Below are 19,095 nucleotides of genomic sequence, written 5' to 3' on the forward strand. Positions count from 1 at the left end.
TGTTTAGGGAATGATTTATTAAACTGAGGGAATGATTTATTAAATCGGGGAAATTATTTATTAAATTGAGGGAAACAATTTATTAAATCGAGGGAATGATTTATTAAATTGAGGGAAACAATTTATTAAATCGAGGGAATGATTTATTAAATTGAGGGAAACAATTTATTAAATGGAGGGAATGATTTATTAAATTAAGGGAATGATTTATTAAATTGAGGGAATGATTTATTAAATTGAGGGAATGATTTATTAAATTGAGGGAATGATTTATTAAATTGAGGGAACGGTTATTAAAAATTGAGGGAACGTTTTAAGCTTTTTAATATTATTATATTATTATATTATTATATTTAATATTATTATATTATTATATTATATTATACAGGGGCTTCCTGTTCTCTCTCAACACCGAGGTCCAGGGAGAGAGCAGCAGGTAGCGCCGCGGTTCGGGCACTGCGCCCCCTTCAGGGCATGTGTGCGTATGAAAGAACAGGAAGCGGCGCAGAGTCACTCCTCAGCGCAGCGGGGGAGAGAAAAGCTCGACTAGCGTTTGGCTGGAAGTTTTTCGGATTACTGTCTTTTTAGTCGGTTCGTTTTTAACTGAACATGTTCAGGAAGGGGTAGAGTTGATTTACAGCTCCGATCCTCTGAGTCTGAACACTTGATCGAGTCGTTTTCCTGCTTTAAACCCAAGAGTAGCTCACGGTTGCTCGACACCACTTTGTGAAACTAGAGTTTGGGCGTGTGGCTGCTTCTACATTTGACCAACTTGTGCATGTTTCATTTTTGAGGTTTCTGTTGTGTTTTTGGATAAGAAGGAAGAAAATGGGGTGCACTTTGAGCTCGGAGGATAAAGTGGCTCAGGAAAGGAGTAAAATGATCGACAGAAATCTGCGGGACGATGGAGAGAAGGCGGCGAGGGAGGTCAAGCTGCTTCTTCTGGGTGAGTTCAGCTCGCCTAACGGCTCTGCCCGACTTCACCAACTTCACATTCAGGGGGATTTGGCCGCTATAACCAAACATTAGGATCGTTCACACGAAGTAATAATCATTTAAGGCTGTTTTTATGACTTATAAATACCAGAAATACTGATTATTATTGTTTAATTTTAGTTTAATTCTTTGTTTTGAAAGGCGCGGCGGGCAGGTCTGGTAGTTTGTCTTATTTTGGGGTGTTTAGCTATAGCTAAGTGCTGGGACTGCTCGGATCCATCACAGCCAACATGTAGACAGACAGATATCTGAGTTATGTTTATTTGGGGTCTGTCTTTCTGAGTGAACACAGAAACCAGAGCCGAGTCCTCCCGTGCGAGTCGGAGCTCTCTGTGGGAGGAACATGGCTAAGGGGACGGGGGCTCCGCTGTAAGGACTCCATTTTAGCGAGACAGATTTCTCTTATTTTTACAGAAAACAACGGAGACTTTGGGGTTTTAACATGTTCACCTTACGCTACAGTAACACTAACACGATTATACACCTCACTTTAATCTGGTTAGTGGCTTAAAGTCTTACTGTTCAGTGTTTAAGTGGAAAATTTAAAGGAAGTGTTGATAGACGGCGAGATGTCGTCACTTGGTTAGCTAAGCTAAGCTAATAGCTACTTAGTCGACAAAGCCAGATTAGCCGACGGGTTGAATTACACGTAGCTACAGATTACACTTAAACTTTAGTAGCTACATGGATACATAACCTGTGGATGGTTTGTTTTATATATATATATATATATATATATATATATATATATATATATATATAAACAGCAGAATTCACTGCTGACATAAGCCCGCAAAACTACAAAGCTGCTAAAGCGAGTGGAAGCTAACGGTAACTAGCTGTAGCTATAGCTAGTTAGCTGGCTAGCACTAGGTGGCTAATTCAGTGCAGCTTTAGGTTTGGGCGACTTAGCCGATGATTATAATCCCTCAAGCCGTATTAAACAGTTTAAATATAGATAGAAAATAATGTTTAAGCGATTATATGTGTGTCAGATTGGCTGAAGATCATTTCTCCTCGTTTGTTGTATTAGGAATTAGCTAGCGTTTTAGCTATCTAGCTAACGTTGTGTTTCGGCCTTGACCTCAAAGCTGGCTTCCTGTGTTTGTAGCTAGCTAAGCAAACGGAGGGGTTTAGCCTGACTTGGTGAATTACAGGTATAGGATTATCTAGAACATGAGTTACCCATTTTGGCTCCCTGTTCTGGTTCTGGAGGGCCCTTGCTTTTCGTATTTTGGGGTCTTATCTGCTCCTAACACACCCCACTCACTCAACACTGTATGATTGTAGGGAGGATGATGATGATGATGATGGTTTATTATTATTATTATTATTATTATTATTATTATTTGTAGTTTTCCACACTTCCCAGGTTGTGTTGATGAAGGTAAATCAATGCTATGGGATCTTCTGCAGGAGCAGGACTGGGAAATCAGGCTGGATGTAGCGCTACCTGTCATTTTAGCCAGGGTGTGTGATGGTTATATGGGTGTCAGCAGATCGTTTCTTAAGGTTATTGTTGTGGAGAGGTTAGCTGGATGTTTTGGACTTGCATTAGAAGAGCAGAGCATTCAGCTGATGGTGGGTTTGATTATGTATCAGCACTATGTATGTATGTACTATGTATCAACACCACTACCTGGCACTGAGCTACCACACCGTGTGGGAAACTGGGGTTCGATTCCCGGCCTGGGTGACTATGCTGCACTACCCCAATAAGATTCCTTGGGCCAGACTCCTAACACTACACTGACCCACCTGTGTAATACGGGTCACCCTGTAAGTCGCTCTGGATAAGAGCGTCTGCTAAATGCCATAAATGTAAATATTGGCAATTCCCATTTCAGAGCTTCCCTAATTTAAACTTTTTTGTTAATTTCTTTCTGTCTGTTAGCTGTGCAGGACCTCAATAACGGCAATAAACATTAAAATGCCTAAAAATGAAATTCCTTTGTCTGAAGGTGTCTGCATGCTGCGGTTGTAGCGTCTTGATCCTTGTACAGGTCAGCTTGAGTTGCCCTTAGGCCTCACTTGTTTTCAGTGAAGCGTTTTGCTTTATTCTTTATTTAAACTTTTTTTTTTTTAAAACCACTTGTTGGTTTTACTTAATGGATATTAAGCAAATATTAGCTAGTGTGTTTCGTTCCTGTTTACTGAACTTCTCACAGATGCGGTGTTGATTTGCTCTGCTCTTACTGTGCTAGTTATGAATGCTTTGTTGAGAAATTGAGGCTGATTTGATTAAATAAATCCTTGGTTTTGTAAAATATGGCTATATCTTATGTGCACAGATCAGCCATAACATTGAAACCATCAGTCTAGCTTAGTGTGGGCCCAAATCAGGGTATGGGCTATCCTGTGGTGTCCAGTAAGTTGTGAGGTGGGGCCTCCATCGATTGCATTAATGAACCCTAGGTCCATGGCCCTGTTGGCGGTTCAGTGGTTGTCCTTTTTTTCACTGCATACGGACGACGACTGATACGATTGATGAAAAGGGTGCCGGAGCATACAGTGCATCGCAGCTTGGGTCCTGGCGTTCATGTGGATATTGCTTTGCCGCGTACCTCCTACCTCAACCCCGTTGTAGATAATGCACCCTGCCACACAGCAAAATATGTTCAGGAAGGGTTTGAGGGACACAGGGAAAGAAAAAGTTCAGAGCCGTCAGATTTCCCAGATCTTCATCCAGTTGAGAATCTGTGGAATGTGCTGGACAATCCAGTCCATGGAGGGCCCACCTTGCCTCGTCCATCAGGATTCGTTGCTAAAGTCTTGGTACCATTTATGTACAAAGTCAGCTGGAGGCATGTCTTGTAAAGCTTTTGGGAATGAATTCACTTAGCAATTAAGTAGACGCATAGGAGCTGGTTAATTAGGGAACCGCTGGGTATATTAAATGCTGCCTTAATGATTGTAGGTGTTGTGGAGTAGTTTGTCTGTCAACAGTGTTGACTCTCTGTGCCATAAAGAGAGATTATGGCATGATGTCGAGGGAGTTTTAGTATGAGAGGTGAATCGCTCACTCAGTCTGCTATAGTAGGAGTGTCGGACAGCCTCTTTGAGGTCCAAAATATGTTTTTTCTTATAACATTTTTCATGTAGCTATTCAATATATATGTATATAAAAGCACATTAACCCTTAACTTTTGTAAATCACTTTTTATACTTTTAGTTTTTTCTCCCCTAAACATTTTGTATACTTTTTTTTTTTTTTTTTTTTTTTTTTTTTTCTGTGTATAAAATCTTCCATTGTTTTAGACATTTGTAGATTTCAGCCTCTCCTGCTTTAGGTACGTGTCCACAAGCTGCTTAAACAGCTGGCCCTTTTTTGTTACACTGGTAATGGAGCGTTAGAGAAATGAAGCAAGACGTGCGAAACCTTTTGGTCAGGATGTGCGATGGCAGCTGTCGGTCAGTTTACCTTCAGACTGCCCTCATGCGTCTCCCAGGCAGTGGGTGGTTGCCTGGTAACTAAATAACCAGCTCAAATTACCAGGCTATAAAAGTGGGAGGTGGAGCAGACCAAACAAAAGGTGAAGCTAGGGCTCAGGGAATCAAGTTCGCATGGAGATGCGTAGGGCACGCTGCTGTATTTGCTGTGCTTGTCGAATTATTTTAACTTGTCAAAGGTGGGTAGGGAGGTCCCCTATTGTGTTTGTGTCACAAAGATATTACATGAAATGGACATAAAATAGGAGGAAAGGAAATGCACCCCCCCCCCCCCCCCTTAATGTTTTACTCCAATTTGGTTATTAATTCCCACTTATTTAGCTAAGACACCCTCGTCACATGTTGCCACCGGCGCTGGCTTGTGAAAGGCTAGCATGTGCTTCTGTTTTTAAGGCACGTGAAATACCCCTGTCTCTTTTGAAACTGCTGCCAGTGCTGGGGCAGAATGCTAACATCCGATTCTGTTCTGTCAGCTAACAAACGCCCACGCTGGCTGGTCTTAGTCTCAGTGATAGAGGAGAGCGGGGCATGTTATGGGAGCCCTTGCCACAAATGGGTGTGACGTTACCTGGGCACTGAACTTGTCCGTTGTCAGTGTTACAAATGACCACTCGGGCAAATGTAGGTTCAGTAGTAATTTTGAATGGTGAATAAGCTGCCATTTGCAGTTTAGACATTGACCCCTGATTTATGTTGCCACCACAATCAATGAAGTCCTTTCCTTTACAGTGCACCGTTTCACATAAAGCCTTTCTAAATGACTGTTGAAAAATTGGTGGAATTTCCCGTTGTGTCCCACACTCTTCAAGAGTTAAGTTGCATCTGGTGGGCTGTGTGACCTTTTGTAACCTACTACACATCACCATAAAGTGCCGTGGCTTAGTAATCCAGTTCTTTCATAACTCATGTATATACATCAGGGATGAATATAAGAAGTTCCTTAAGATGGGTTTTTTTGTAAAATGAGTTTTTTTGTGAATACATTATCAGTATTAGTCATTCTTTATTCAGTCTAATAATCTGTTGCTTAGGCCAACATTGGGCTGAGGAGATATCAGTAAGAATTTCCTGACCGGACGCCTCTGTCTTCAGCTGTTGACTTTCCTCGGTACTGCCCCATAAAGAAAAGCAGCATGACATGAATGAGTTGATTCTGAAGACCTCTATTCCACAGAAAAACCAAAAGCAATTATGGAGACTGATTTCACAGAATCATCTGCTTGTCAGGCCTCTACATTTTGGTCACAGCTGACCTTAATGTCTTGGCTTTGGAAAAGGTTATTGTAAGCTGGCTGTGGACAAAAGATGATGAAGGCCTTTATTGTTTCTGCTCACATAATAATAAATAGGGATGTACGAAGAGATCAGAATTATATTGGTATTGTCAGACATTTATTAATTGATATTTGATTGGGTGGGAATCTCCAGGCACATTACTATGCGTCATGCGTCCTCTCTTTTTCTCGCTGTGACTTTTTGCTACTTTTAAAGCAAAGTATTTGTAATGGTCCATAATGAATAACATCCAGTATCCTTTATTAATAAAACAAATGTAAGTGATGGGGAAAATGCAGTAATTGTAAAATCCCTTGTAGCTTTGATTCAATGGGCAACTTGTGTGTGTGTGTGTGTGTGGGGGGGGGGTTACAGGGTTACCAACGTGGGTTACAAGGTCTGTTGCAGCTGCATCTCTAAGGGTAGTCTTATTCGTTCCATTTAACATCCTTTTTTATTAATTTATTTATTAAAATGTTTTAATGCACAATGGTGACGCAATGCCTTTGTCACCAGTGAGGGTGAACTAGCACACACAACCCCCCCCCCCAACCCGATTCGTGCACAGTCAAGTCACTCATTTTTTTTGAATGGCAAGTACCGCAGTGAAGCGATGTTTGGGGGTGGGGGAGAACACCATCTACCCACCCTGAAGCAAGGTCTATTGTTACACCCTTGGAGCCTAGGCTGCCAATGTCCCAGGCGCCAATTTGCATCCTATTCTATGGAGCATTATAAATGTTTATATCCTCCATTCACTGATCAGTACAAATTCCAGAAGTGTAAAGTGATGAAAAAATGTTTAGGCCAAATTATGAGTTACTGATTTCTTTATACAGAAATCGATCTTTCAAACCTCTCCTCTTGTCATCACTGTTTACAAACTTGCTTGCTTTTGTGTCGCTTCGGGTTTTCTGATTTAACTTCTTACTTCCCCCTCTGTTCCCCGTGAGAGATGATGACTGCAGGGTGAGAACAAATTAACGTCCTGGGCTATTGAAGACAGCGGTTCACTTCTCAGCTGTGATCAGTACTCTTGTGGCTGTGCCTCTGAGCCTCTGCGTTGGGAGCTGTTGTGTTTTGGGCCATATGTGCGAGGTGCTGAGTTTGCCTAATTGCTGCCGTTTGTGCTTAGGGACTCTCAGAGAAAGTGCAGCAGGCCCCCTCAGGCCGTCCCCAAAAAGCCGCTTAGGGAGGAGCTGGGACTAATTGAAACGCGCTCTACTGAAGTCAAACTCAGCAGGGCTCTGAGATCTGCTGCAAGTGAAAAAAGTCACAAAACACTTTGCTGCCATACGCAGAGCTCCAGACCTGAGGAGTCCTCCAGAACAACTGAAAGGGAGAAAATGCAGCCATTTGTTTGACAGATGCAAGTTATATCCTCAAGTTTGCTTTTTCAGTTGAGGATCCGCCCTGAATTTTGGGGAATGTGGACTTTTTCACGGTTTCTTCTGCATGTACAAACATGCTGCTTTAACATGATGCTGAACTGTCATGTGATGAGCATAGAGTGACCCAGAAAACATTACTTGTAGTTCATAATCTGAAGTACTACTCACAATTATAGTTAAACCGTTTGTGTTTATGTAGGTCATTAAACTACATTTACATTTATGGCATTTGGCTGACTAACTCAACCAGAGCGCCCTATATGTGAATCATATTACACAGGTAGGAGACTGTAGCGTTAAGAACCTTATTGGTGTTTAGTGGTTCAGTTAAGAAATCGAACCCTAGTCTGCCACAATGAAGACTATAACTGTTCACTGTTCTTGAAAGCACTCTTCGACTGTGTTGAGTATTTAGAGAAAATCGACAGGTCAACTTGGACAAACTGCACTTTGTTTTGACTTGGGATTGTAAAATTATGGTTCTGCTCATGTTTGAGACCAAGTTTGTGTATTCTAATATACCAGGGTTCTTCATATCCTGTCGTGTATGCCTGGCGTCCTACAGAATTTGTGCGTTTTCCCTGCTCTGACACACCCGATTCAATTCAATGTGAACTTGCGGTTTTAGTTTGGTCTCTTTGAGGGACGTTACCAAGCCCTACTAGACCAAAACTGATTTAACCTAATGCTACAATCTCCAAAATGCTGTGTGTTGCCTAGGATGTCTCCTTAAAGAAGGCAGAGATGGCATGGCTATCTAACTAGGCTGACTTCATGATGTCATGTCCAGAAACTGAGAATTTCTCTGATCAGGTTGGCACATCATTCAGTGTGTTGAAAATAAGTAGAGGATGAGTCTGTTGGCTCTAGTATCCCATTAGCTGAGAGCTCGGAAGCTCATTTTTCCCCTCTAAATAACATTTTGAAGACTCTTGATGCTTGAGTTTCGCTAGTAAGTTTGTGGACACTAAGGCCGTTTTATTCTGGTTTGGTTAGGGTTGGTCTTGGAGTGCCCTGGAATGCTAATTCATGAGCTGTCTCTGAAGTCAATGGGCCGAGTCACTTTCCAAGCTGAATGCACACAGTTTGCTTGTGCTAAGACCTGGTTCACCAATCAAGGCATGAATAATCTGGTTACTGAGATTTGCACGTAATCCTATTTTAGGCAGGTTGTGATTAATTAATCCAATCAGGCTAACACCCACACGGCTTTGCTCCCATTTTGAGACGATTGGGGTGTAGACTGCTGCTGAAATGGTTTACTGGATAACTTCTCTGCATATTGCAGTTTCTAAATATAGTGTCTTGATTCTGCAGAGCTGATATGCTCATTGGCGTTCCTAAGAACCTTCAAATGAAGACCACAAGACCATCCTTTTACTACTCTTGTTTCAGTGTTGTTCCTGTGGTTCCCAGTATATCCTGTATAGGCTACACAGTCTGCTTTTCTGTTGGTGTTCAAAGTGTGGACATAAAGAACTTTTACCTTTCTGTGATTTCACATTTGAAATCAGTTTTGTTAAACCGGAGTTTTCACAGACTTCGTTACGAGCTCACATGGCCAGGGCCAAGACAAAGGTTCCTTTATGGGACAGAAAAAAAAGATTTGCAGCATCTGACTGTGTGGGAGACTCCTCAGTCCTACACCGTTTCAGTAATTGACTTGTGGCACACACGTCTGAGCCAGAGACCCACCGTCCTAGCCATGCATAGAGAGTAGGGAGTGGTCTAAAGAATGCTAATGCATGTGGCCTTTGGCTAGCTTTTCTGATCTTTTATTTCTGTCCTGTTTTGTGCAGGTGCTGGTGAGTCAGGAAAGAGTACAATCGTCAAACAGATGAAGTAAGTAATTCATTTTTCCCCCCTATTAAACAATCTCACTTCAGTTATGATCATAAAGGCCAGCTGGGTCATTATTTTATTTTATTAATTTTTTTCCTTACTCCATTCCTTCAGAATCATCCATGAGGCAGGCTACTCGGAGGAGGAGTGCAAGCAGTACAAGGCCGTGGTGTACAGCAACACCATCCAGTCCATCATTGCCATCATCAGGGCCATGGGCCGTCTGAAGATCGATTTCTCCGACCCTGCCCGCGCTGTAAGTGCTGCCGTTATTGTTGATGAAGGAAGGGGAACATTGTGTTAAACACCCGCCGTTTTCCAGTCATGTTCTTTTCTGCAGTTAGATATGAACGGATATGATGAGCAGGCGTGATTGCTAACAAAAGCAGAACAAGGGCACTTGATGGAAAAATGTCCTCAGCAGAAGTGGAGGGGCTGTTGTCCGCCTGGCTGATTGTGATTGGTGTTTCTGTGGATGTGTTGCAGGATGATGCGAGGCAGTTGTTTGTGCTGGCAGGCTCCGCTGAAGAGGGGTACATGACTGCAGAGCTGGCCGGCATCATCCAGCGCCTGTGGAAGGACGGAGGCGTTCAGGCCTGCTTCAGCCGTTCCAGAGAGTACCAGCTCAATGACTCTGCCTCATAGTGGGTGTCCCGGCTGTCTTTATCTTGTTTCTCTTCTCTTCACATTTCCTACAAATCAGGATGATTGGAAGTGTAACATTGTACAACAAATGAGTAGAGCCACAATTTCATGATTTCCTCTGGTCTCCTTGCTCTATACTATAGATAAACATCTTTATTTAATGAAGAACCTGCTGTTTGGACCCATGCTCCAAGACATACAACAGATAAACAACACAGAACACTACACAGGAAAAAATCAAATTAAAATCAGGTGTGGTTCACTAATGGGGACAAGGAATGGACCCAACTGTGCTTGCCCAGGGGAAAAAGCAGTGCGAGAGGACGCAGACGCGAGCTGGAGTATGCGCTAGGTTAATGGTTAACTCCTATTTGTTAATTTGGTCACTTAATTTGGCTAATGTTACTGTGTTCATTCACAACCCTTTACTGAGTTGAAATGGATGTGTTAAAGCGGAAAACGCAGAGTTGTGCAGATCAGTAATTTTATTTAAAATGACTCTTCAATTATTGGCCAATGACCAGTGACCATTCCTCCAGAACCCCAAAGAAGCATGGGAAAGGAGTCTGGGCTAAAAGGCTGCTGGTTTTTCTCTTTTAAAGTCTAAGAAGATTCTGATATGTCTAGTTTAAAATTGCTTTTCTATTTGCTCGAGTTGATGAACTATATTAATAAAGTGGGTCCCTGGGCTTGAAGTTGATAAATGCTGTAATATTCGTGCTGTCCAGTGGGTAACGATCCACAAATTCATTTTTTAAATTTGAAGCCGTTTTCTGCAGTCTAGATTTAATATGGTTTCATATTTGTGTTAATGTCTTTATTCTGCAGAGCTCTAATTACATACTGCACGCCTAATTATACACTGCACAAATTTAAGCAGCTTACAGAAAAACTAATTTGAATGCTCTTCGTCCTGCGTGAATTAATCTGATTACATGCACCCAGATACCTGGTTTTATCAGTAAAAGTGGTTTTCCCCAGAAGACGGCAAACGATGGGCCCTTCAGACAAGACAGATGGTGAAAGTTCTGTTCAGTGCAGTCTTCTTAAACATTTTAATACTGAGTAAACCTAGTACTACGAGGGATGTCCTCTGTGAAGCCACATGGCCGTTTGCTGTAGGGAAGCAGATACTGTTCATATGTGAGAGCCGCTTGTTTGTGAGCTTGAGGCGGTTTGCTTAGACAACTGTATTCCCGTAATAAATAATTCCTATGACTTGCCAAACGACTCTCCCTCCAAATGCCTCTTATCGCACAGCTAAAACATCTGAAGAGGAGTGTACTCATAGAGCGGGAAGGGAGTGGAGTTGAGATTGGCCTAAATGAGCTTAGTTTGGCATCGTCCTGGACCTTTCCTCTCCGACTTTTCATTCTTTTACAGCACCTCAATTGTTGGACTTTTCTGTTGTCATCTCTCTTGGTAAAGTGTTGCGTTATTGATATTTCTTTTTCTCTCTCTTCAACGATCTCCAAAATTCAAATATACTTCATGCAAATTCTCCAAAATGCAAATGCAGTGGATTCATGTTCAGAAGCATGATGTGACAAAACCTTGTCTTTTGCATGCGATATGCAGGCTCATAGGGTAGTTTCTCTCTTTAGGACTTTGTGTTCCAGCACTGCAATGGTGGAAGTGGGTCACTTTCAGATCAAATTTTTCAGACCTTGACCTTTGCAAATCCAACCTGACCAATAAAGTTTAGCAGCGATGTTGAGTACATGAGTAATGAAATAAAGCACCCAGAAAAGATTGTGAGCACAGCGTGACCAGAAAGGTCTGCTAATGTATAGCGGACATGTTTGACGTCTGACATGTTTGACGCCTCTTAACGTTCCTACCCTCAAGATCAATTTCTCTCTCTACTCTTCTCCTGTTTCTAGCTACCTGAATGATCTGGACAGGATATCGAGTGCCGCTTACGTCCCCACTCAGCAGGATGTGCTGAGGACCAGGGTGAAGACCACTGGTATTGTGGAGACCCACTTCACCTTCAAGGATCTTCACTTCAAGTGAGTGTCCTCTTTACCTTTAAAGCACTAACTCCGTTCACAACTTGGGCGTGTTTACCTAGCACCAGCCCATAACTCAGGAATCAGATGATGTATTAAAATGCTGTGGCAGCGAGCGTCGTTTGCATGTTGTGTCTCTGGTTTTTGTGTGTTGTGTCTCTATATGCTGACTGTACGAATAGAAAATGGGCCATCTGTTTATGCTATGCATTTTTGTTTTGGAATTTTTCCCCCTCCTGGTTATGCCCGTATATCTTGTGTTAACACCCCTTATTTTTTTGTCTGGGTCTCAAAACAGTGACTGTTATTTACAGTCAGAGGTTTGGATTTTGTAGAAGACACTTGCTTATTTAACTCATCCTAATTTAGTTGCCCAGAATAATAAAATAAAATAAAATATTAAATAAATAAATAAATATTAAAGATATCTTTCTTTATTTCAATTTATGAAAGATGTAATTAAATGCATTTCCTGCACAATTTAAGATCTTTGGTGTGTAAATAGTGTGTTTGTTTTTTTTGTTTGTTTTTTTTTTGGTCTGCTAGGGCTACTGTCCTCTCTGTGTGACTTTTTGGAGGGAGACGGGATTGTGACCAGTTAGCTTTTAAACGCACCCACACTTACTTCCCTGGTTTTGACTTTCTTGGCAGGGTTGAGGGAAGGCAATGCTTTCCCTTCTTTTGTGTGTTTAGCTCCAGTTTGCTTCAGCAGAGGTAGTCAAGTTTGGTTTTGAGGGAGCCGACGGTGATGGGAAGAGATGGTAAAAGCCACACGGTTAGCATTAGCATGGTGCAGATCCTCGTTTACTCCACTGGCTTTTGCTTCATCGCACGCTCAGTTTGGACGGGATGGAAAAACAGCGAGGCCTGGTTCATGTTGCAACCCGTATTCCACTACTAGCGGCGTGTGGAGGTGATGAGCAGCCTTCCAGTATCAGCAACACCATGTTGTCCCAAAGTAGCCGTCGGATTTTAGTTTTATAAAATTTGAGTTTGTCAATTCCTTTTACCAAAATCGAATCATTCATATATGTTCTGGAACCCCTTTAAGAGTTAATTTGCTTTTACTGGACGATCAGAGTTATTAACTCTGCTTCATGATAAATATTAGCAAGGTTAAAGTCTAGCTAATGCCGACAGCACCCCCGCAAGTGAGATTCAATGCCGTATCACAACAAACAATCTGTTAGGTAATGTTGACAGTGATGTTTACATTTCCAGACAAGTGTGTAACCTATCACGATGGACATCAGCCAACCACATACGTTGATCCCACAACTCACGTGGGTGTTGTGGAATCCCCAGACGAAATCACTTCCTGTGGTGTTTGAGAAGGCAGCTGTCTTTCCTGGGAGTTCCAATTAGTGTGTTGCGCGTTACTGTGTCGAAGTGATTGCTGCATATGCTGAGTGAGTGCTTTCTAATGCCGTTAACTCTTTCCAGGATGTTTGATGTGGGTGGCCAGAGATCAGAAAGGAAGAAATGGATCCATTGCTTCGAGGGGGTGACCGCCATCATCTTCTGTGTGTCTCTGAGCGACTATGACCTGGTCCTGGCAGAGGACGAGGAAATGGTAGATATCTTTTATCTGCTCACTCCACCATATCACGGGATAGAAAAGTCTCCTTTCCTTGGCTGCACTGATTTCTCTTTTTGGTTTGTTTTTTAGAACCGCATGCATGAGAGTATGAAGCTGTTTGACAGCATCTGCAACAATAAGTGGTTCACAGAGACCTCCATCATCCTCTTCCTCAATAAAAAGGATCTGTTTGAGGAGAAGATCAAGAGAAGCCCTCTCACCATCTGCTACCCAGAATATGCTGGTATGCCCACCAACAGTGTTTCTAAAGCTGTCTCTGTACTACATGCAGCTGATGTGATTTTTTTTCTACTATTTCTGCTACAGATACCCAGAGAATAAGTGACATTTCGAGCCATTATGTTTGGAAGTACTGTTGGCCTACTAATGAATGATGAGCTGTATGGAGTTGTATGTTGGGCTGTCAGTAATCGATTTGCTTGAAATTGACCTTCTTTATGAATTGGCAATGACTGGTTGGCATTTTGCAAGTATGCTCTGTAATGCAGGTCATGATGACTCTCCTTCATTTATGGATGTTTTGGTCATGTGCTGTTTCAACAGTGTTTATCACACTCTGAACAAAACCACAAAACCTTTTTTTTCTAGAGAAAGACCCCCCCCCCCTCATCTCCACCAGCAACCACTTTTTGTCATTGCTTAGCAGTGCAGTGAAATGTAATTTCCGTGTTTTAACCCGTCCGTGGTAATAAACACACTCTAGTGAGCAATTACAGGGCATGCACACTCACACACTGCCCCTAGCAGCCATTTCAGCACCCAGGGAGCAATTGGGGGTTAAGTGCCCTGCACAATAGCACCTCAGTCGTGAACACTGGGAGAGAGAACAAAGCACTTCAACCTTTTGGTCCCAAGCCCATCTCTCTAACCTTTAGGCCATGGCTGTCCTAGTGTATACAATGATAAATACACACAAAAAAACATATGATATACACCAGTAAGCCAAAACATTAGCGCCTAATGCTGAGTGGTTATCCCTTGTGCCACCACGACAGATCTGACCATTTGAGAGTTGGGCTCCACAAGACCTCTGGAGGTGACCTGCAGTTTGCACAAATAAGCCATAGACTCCACAAGACCTGCCTGATTATCATTTTCATTTCTTTATTTATGTTTGGGGAGGGAAGAGATCTGGCCCAGTCGTCTAGCCTTCACATTTTGGCCTTGGTCAAACAAAGTGGCTCAGATTCTTATGCTTGCCCGTTTTTCCTGCTTTTCACACATCACATTCAAGAACTGACTGAGGTCACCCCCTTGACAGATACCACTGCAGATGAAGATAATCAGTGTGTCATTTGCCCTGTCAGTGGTGCTAATGTTCTGACTGATGGGAGCAGTATATTAACAAGGAAGAACTTCAAAAGACTAACACTGTGTTTTAGTTTCAGTGAACCTTTTCAAAGGCTGCCTTTTTCTTCAATATAGCATTCACTGATGAAACAGGCCCAACTTCTCAAAGCCTCTGATTGTTGTTTTTTTCCTCACCAGTTTTTCTCCTCAACTTAGTCATTGCCTTTTTATCTCTAAGTGGCTGGGTCTCGCATCTTGTTGAACTGCTGCTAACACAACGTCACTGAACAGCGGAGCACACTTGGAGAACGCCTTCTGTTACATCAGCTAACAAAAGCCCACAATTTACTAGAATGATTCTGAGTGTTGTAAAGGGGGGGGAGGGAGGGAGAGGAAGGGAGTGCCATCCTTCCCACTCAGAGGGAAAGGGGCTATTTACCCTCTCCAGAACTCCCAAATCTGAATGGCTTAGGAAAACCTTGATTAGCCAATTAATGAAGTAATCAATAATGACTGCTGTAATTGGGCATCTTATTGTCAAGTGGCTTAGTCATTGTCTTTCTCTCCCCCTGTTTGATAAGGCTCCAACACGTACGAGGAGGCCGCCGCCTACATCCAGTGTCAGTTTGAGGACCTGAATAAGAGGAAGGACACCAAGGAGATCTACACCCACTTCACCTGCGCCACAGACACCAAGAACGTGCAGTTCGTCTTCGACGCCGTCACCGATGTCATCATCAAGAACAACCTGAAGGACTGTGGACTGTTCTAGAGCGCGCCGTCACACGGTGAGTGAGCATCTATTAAGACTGAACTGAAAATGAACTGCAATCTGTGAAGGAAGGCTTGAAGATGTAAATATGGAAAGTTCGTTCATGTGTGATCGTCAGCTGTGAGGTTTTAATTTATTTTTTATTCCTTCACGCCCGTTTTTGTCTCTTTCTTGTAGCAAGGTGACAAAAAGGGGGCGGCGTAGCATCCTTGGGAGAAGCAGGGCTGGAGCGAGGTCAACCATGAACACGATGCGTTACGTAAACATTTTATTTATGTTCTCTGAACATTTTTAAATGATGTTTTAGGAAAAAGAAACCTTTTGTGTAAAATATTTGTACAACTGTAATTGTTGCTGGAATTTTTCACTGTTTTTGGAATAATTTACAGGTCCTTTTTTGAAGGGTATTTTTTCACTCTAAAAGGTTTTTGGGAACTTTTTTTTTTTTTTTTTTTTTTTTTTTCCTTTCCTCTCTTTGTTCCCCCCCCCCCCTCCTTCTCCCCTCTCTCTTTCTCTACTCTAGATATGAAGGTACATGTGCCTTGCATGTTTGCAGTTAAAAGTTGCAGTGCTTGAGTTTGTCATCTAAGTTGTTCAGACGTAGCTGTAGTCGTCGATTCTGTAATCACTCGCCTAATGTGAGCACATTTGTTTTGTAGACGCAACCCTGATTATCAAAGAGCGCTCTTGTTAGACCAAATGCGAATAGCTGACGGAAAATTCCGAGGTGTAATATGTAAAGCCGGACCAGTTAGAATAGGTCAGAGATTCCTCCGTGTGCCGCCCTATCTTATTAGCTTGGACGGGCTATTCCAGAGCAGCTGTTTGTTACACAGAAATTTGCATGCATCATGTGAAATTCACCTGTAGTTGGTATAACGACTGATGACCAAGAGACACACTCGGAACGAAAATAGCTAGAGGTCGTTGGAATGGGGCTGAATGAGGAAATGGTTTCGCTTTGGAAAGTCAGCACAGTTTCAAAGAGGAACTCTTTGTTGTTTTTTTCTGTTTATTAGTTTTTTTAAGAATCGGAAGACGTTCTGTTTGGGGGTGTAGACAAGGATATGGGCATTTATTGATCAAAGGGAGTAGCCTTTTTCTTTTCTTTCTTTCATTTGTTTGACTTAAAAAAGGGACCAAATGGTTTTACTCTTAATTCCGTCATTTCTGTAGCAAACAAGCACCCAGATCATTCTCATATCAGACTATTCCACTGCCTGTACATGTTAAATTTAGTAGAAACCATGAATTATGTGATATAACAAACATTCTCACCGTTATTTATGACAAATTTGAATGGTTTTATGCATTATGTCCCTCTGTTCTCATTGGTTGGGAGCAAACATTGACTAATATCCACTATTTTGCTAATAAAACGTGCTGTGCTTAAATCATGGCATCTTGAAATAGAACCTCAGTCGTGTGTGTTGTTTTAAGTCTTTACTGTCATGTGCGTATGAGCCCATTTTCTGTTTATTGAAAGCAAAGAATGATTCGGAGTCACTGAGTCTTACTCCGTTTTTAGAAGCTCTGAAGAAAGGTGAGGCCTGGTCAGTGCACCAATAGTGTATTGGAGCACAGACTACACCAGCCCTGCTCCTGAATATCTACTTTCCTGCAAACTATAAAACTAAACGGTCTGAAAGTATTCACCCTCTTGCAGGTTTTTCTTTGCGTTACAACCTGAATTCTCTACCCTATGGGTTTACCCCATTTGCTGTGAAGCCACTAACAGTTACCTTCAGAAGTTTGATTTGGGACATAATTAGTCCACCTGTTTGCAATCTAAGGGTCACATGATCTCAGTATAAAGTGTGAATGTACCAGTCCAGAAAGGCCCCCCGAGTATGCAACAAAATAAGCAAGGGGTGCCATGAAGACCAAGGAGCACACAGAACAGGTCAGGAACAAAATTGTGGAAAACGGGCCAGGGTTCTAGAAAAAATATTCCAAAATTTTAACATCCCGCAGTGCCCTCTTAAACCCATCATTACAAAATGGGAAGAATATTGCCACAACAAATCTACCAAGAGGGGGCAATCCAACGAAACTCAGAGCAGGCAAGAAAGAGACCACATATAACCCTGAATGAGAGAACAGAGATTGGACTATCTGTCCATTGGACCACTTTAAGCCGTTCGCTCCACAGAGCTGGGCTTTATTGAAGAGTGGCCAGAAAAAAAGCCATTGCTAAAAGAAACCCAAAAATAAGACCACATTTGGAGTTTGCATAAGGCAAAAGGAGACCCCAAATATATGGAAGAAGGTACTCTGATCAACAGTTGAACTTTTTTTGGTTATTGAGGAAAATGCTGTCTGGCACAAATGCAACACCTCTCATCACCCCCCAGAACACCCTTCCCACAGTGAAGCATGGTGATTGTAGCCCTTATGTTGTGGGGATGTTTTTTTATTGGCAGGGACTGAAAAACTGCTCATAATTTAAGGGATGCTGGATGGGGCTAAATACAGAGAGAGACGCTTTTTCAGATTTGGTTTTGGTCTTCCAGATATTTGAGACTGGGGTTCATCTTTCAGCAGGACAATGACCCATACAGCTAAAGCAACACGAGTTGTTTAAAGCAGGAAGAATTGAAATGTCTTGGAATGGCCCAGCCAAAGCCCAGACCTCAATCCGACTGAGAATCTGTGGTCAGACTTCGATTGCTGTTCACCAACATAATCAATCCAACTTGAAGGAGCTGGAGCAGTTTTGCATTGAAGAATGGGCAAAATCCCACTTGATAGATGTGCCAGACTTGCATAGACAAAGTGCCTTGCAGCTGTAATTGCTGCAAAAGGAGGGCTCTACAAAGTATTGACTTTGGAGGGGTGAACAGTTATCCACGCTCAGGGTTTTTTGTCTTATTTCTTGTTTCACAATAAAAAAAAAATTTTAAATCACTTTTAAGAAAATGGATTTCCAGAAGGAGGCTTCATGACATAGCTGTTGAATCTACACACTTTAGAAATGTTGTGGTTTTCTATGTTTGTGGCTTGTGTCTGCTGCAATCCACCAAGAAATACTCCAGGACTGGAGCGCTGACTGGTGTGGATCCACCAGTGTTGGTGTTTTTTGAGGGTGACCATGACAACTGTTGAACCACACTGCCCTCTTCTGGTGAACCGCAGTTAAATGGAGTGCCTGTGAGGGAAGACCGAAGGATTCCATCTTTATTATACCTGTGGCAGAAAATCGAAATGCCCTGAGGATTCCTCCAGGTCGGTTATTAAACAGTCTTCATCAGCTGCAGTTAAACAGGTGCATTAGTGTTATCTTCACATTCTGCTATTTAGGTGTTCCTCACCCTCCAGTGCTTAAAAAAATTATCTCTAGAATTGAACAATTCTCCAGGTCCTAGTTCATAGTTTTGGTTCTCAGCCAATTATCAAGCTTCTTTTCCTCCAGTGGGCAGCATCTAAATGCCAAGAAATGTCAGTATGCCAAGTATCAATGATCAGAATATTTCATATGCTTATTTTTGATAAAAAAAGTTAGGGAGATCCTGGTAATGCAATATTGACATTGTATGGCTTAGTGTTGGCTGGTAACAGATTGGAATGTGATTAGTTGAAAAAAAAATGACATTGCAATTTATATATATATATTTATTTATTTATTTTTTTGCAATCTGACATGTCATGCTATTAATAATGTATTATCTATATCCAGCATTAGAGTTAAAAAAAAAAAAAAAAAATATATATATATATATATATATATATATATATATATATATATATATATATATATATATATATCACATAATTTGACATGGCACGTCCTGCAATGTGACTATTGCTAAACTGATATTGTGC

The 19,095-nt window shown here is 41.8% G+C and overlaps 1 protein-coding gene across 2 annotated transcripts; it reads left to right on the top strand.

Moving 5' to 3' along the window:
- Positions 1–499: 499 nt before the first annotated feature.
- Positions 500–16,688, top strand: gnaia (guanine nucleotide binding protein (G protein), alpha inhibiting activity polypeptide a). Of its 2 annotated transcripts, none has more exons than XM_072664262.1 (9): positions 500–946; positions 8,912–8,954; positions 9,069–9,210; positions 9,441–9,598; positions 11,483–11,611; positions 13,055–13,184; positions 13,281–13,434; positions 15,083–15,289; positions 15,451–16,688. In XM_072664262.1, the coding sequence occupies exons 1-8, from the start codon at positions 829–831 to the stop codon at positions 15,271–15,273; spliced, it is 1,065 nt and encodes a 354-aa protein (XP_072520363.1). In that variant the 5' UTR covers positions 500–828; the 3' UTR covers positions 15,274–15,289; positions 15,451–16,688. The 2 variants fall into 2 exon arrangements, with proteins under 2 accessions (XP_072520363.1, XP_072520364.1); XM_072664263.1 differs by lacking the exon at positions 500–946 and adding an exon at positions 1,346–1,494.
- Positions 16,689–19,095: the final 2,407 nt, after the last annotated feature.

Source organism: Salminus brasiliensis, chromosome 19 (assembly GCF_030463535.1).
Source record: "Salminus brasiliensis chromosome 19, fSalBra1.hap2, whole genome shotgun sequence".
In the NCBI taxonomy this organism is placed as follows: Eukaryota; Metazoa; Chordata; class Actinopteri; order Characiformes; family Bryconidae; genus Salminus; species Salminus brasiliensis.

Coding starts and splice junctions, on each gene's coding strand:
- gnaia (XM_072664262.1), top strand. CDS start 829: ATGGGGTGCACTTTGAGCTCGGAGGATAAAGTGGCTCAGGAAAGGAGT. Junction 9,599..11,482: donor CTCAATGACTCTGCCTCATA/GTGGGTGTCCCG, acceptor TCCTGTTTCTAG/CTACCTGAATGATCTGGACA. Junction 13,185..13,280: donor TGGCAGAGGACGAGGAAATG/GTAGATATCTTT, acceptor TTTGTTTTTTAG/AACCGCATGCATGAGAGTAT.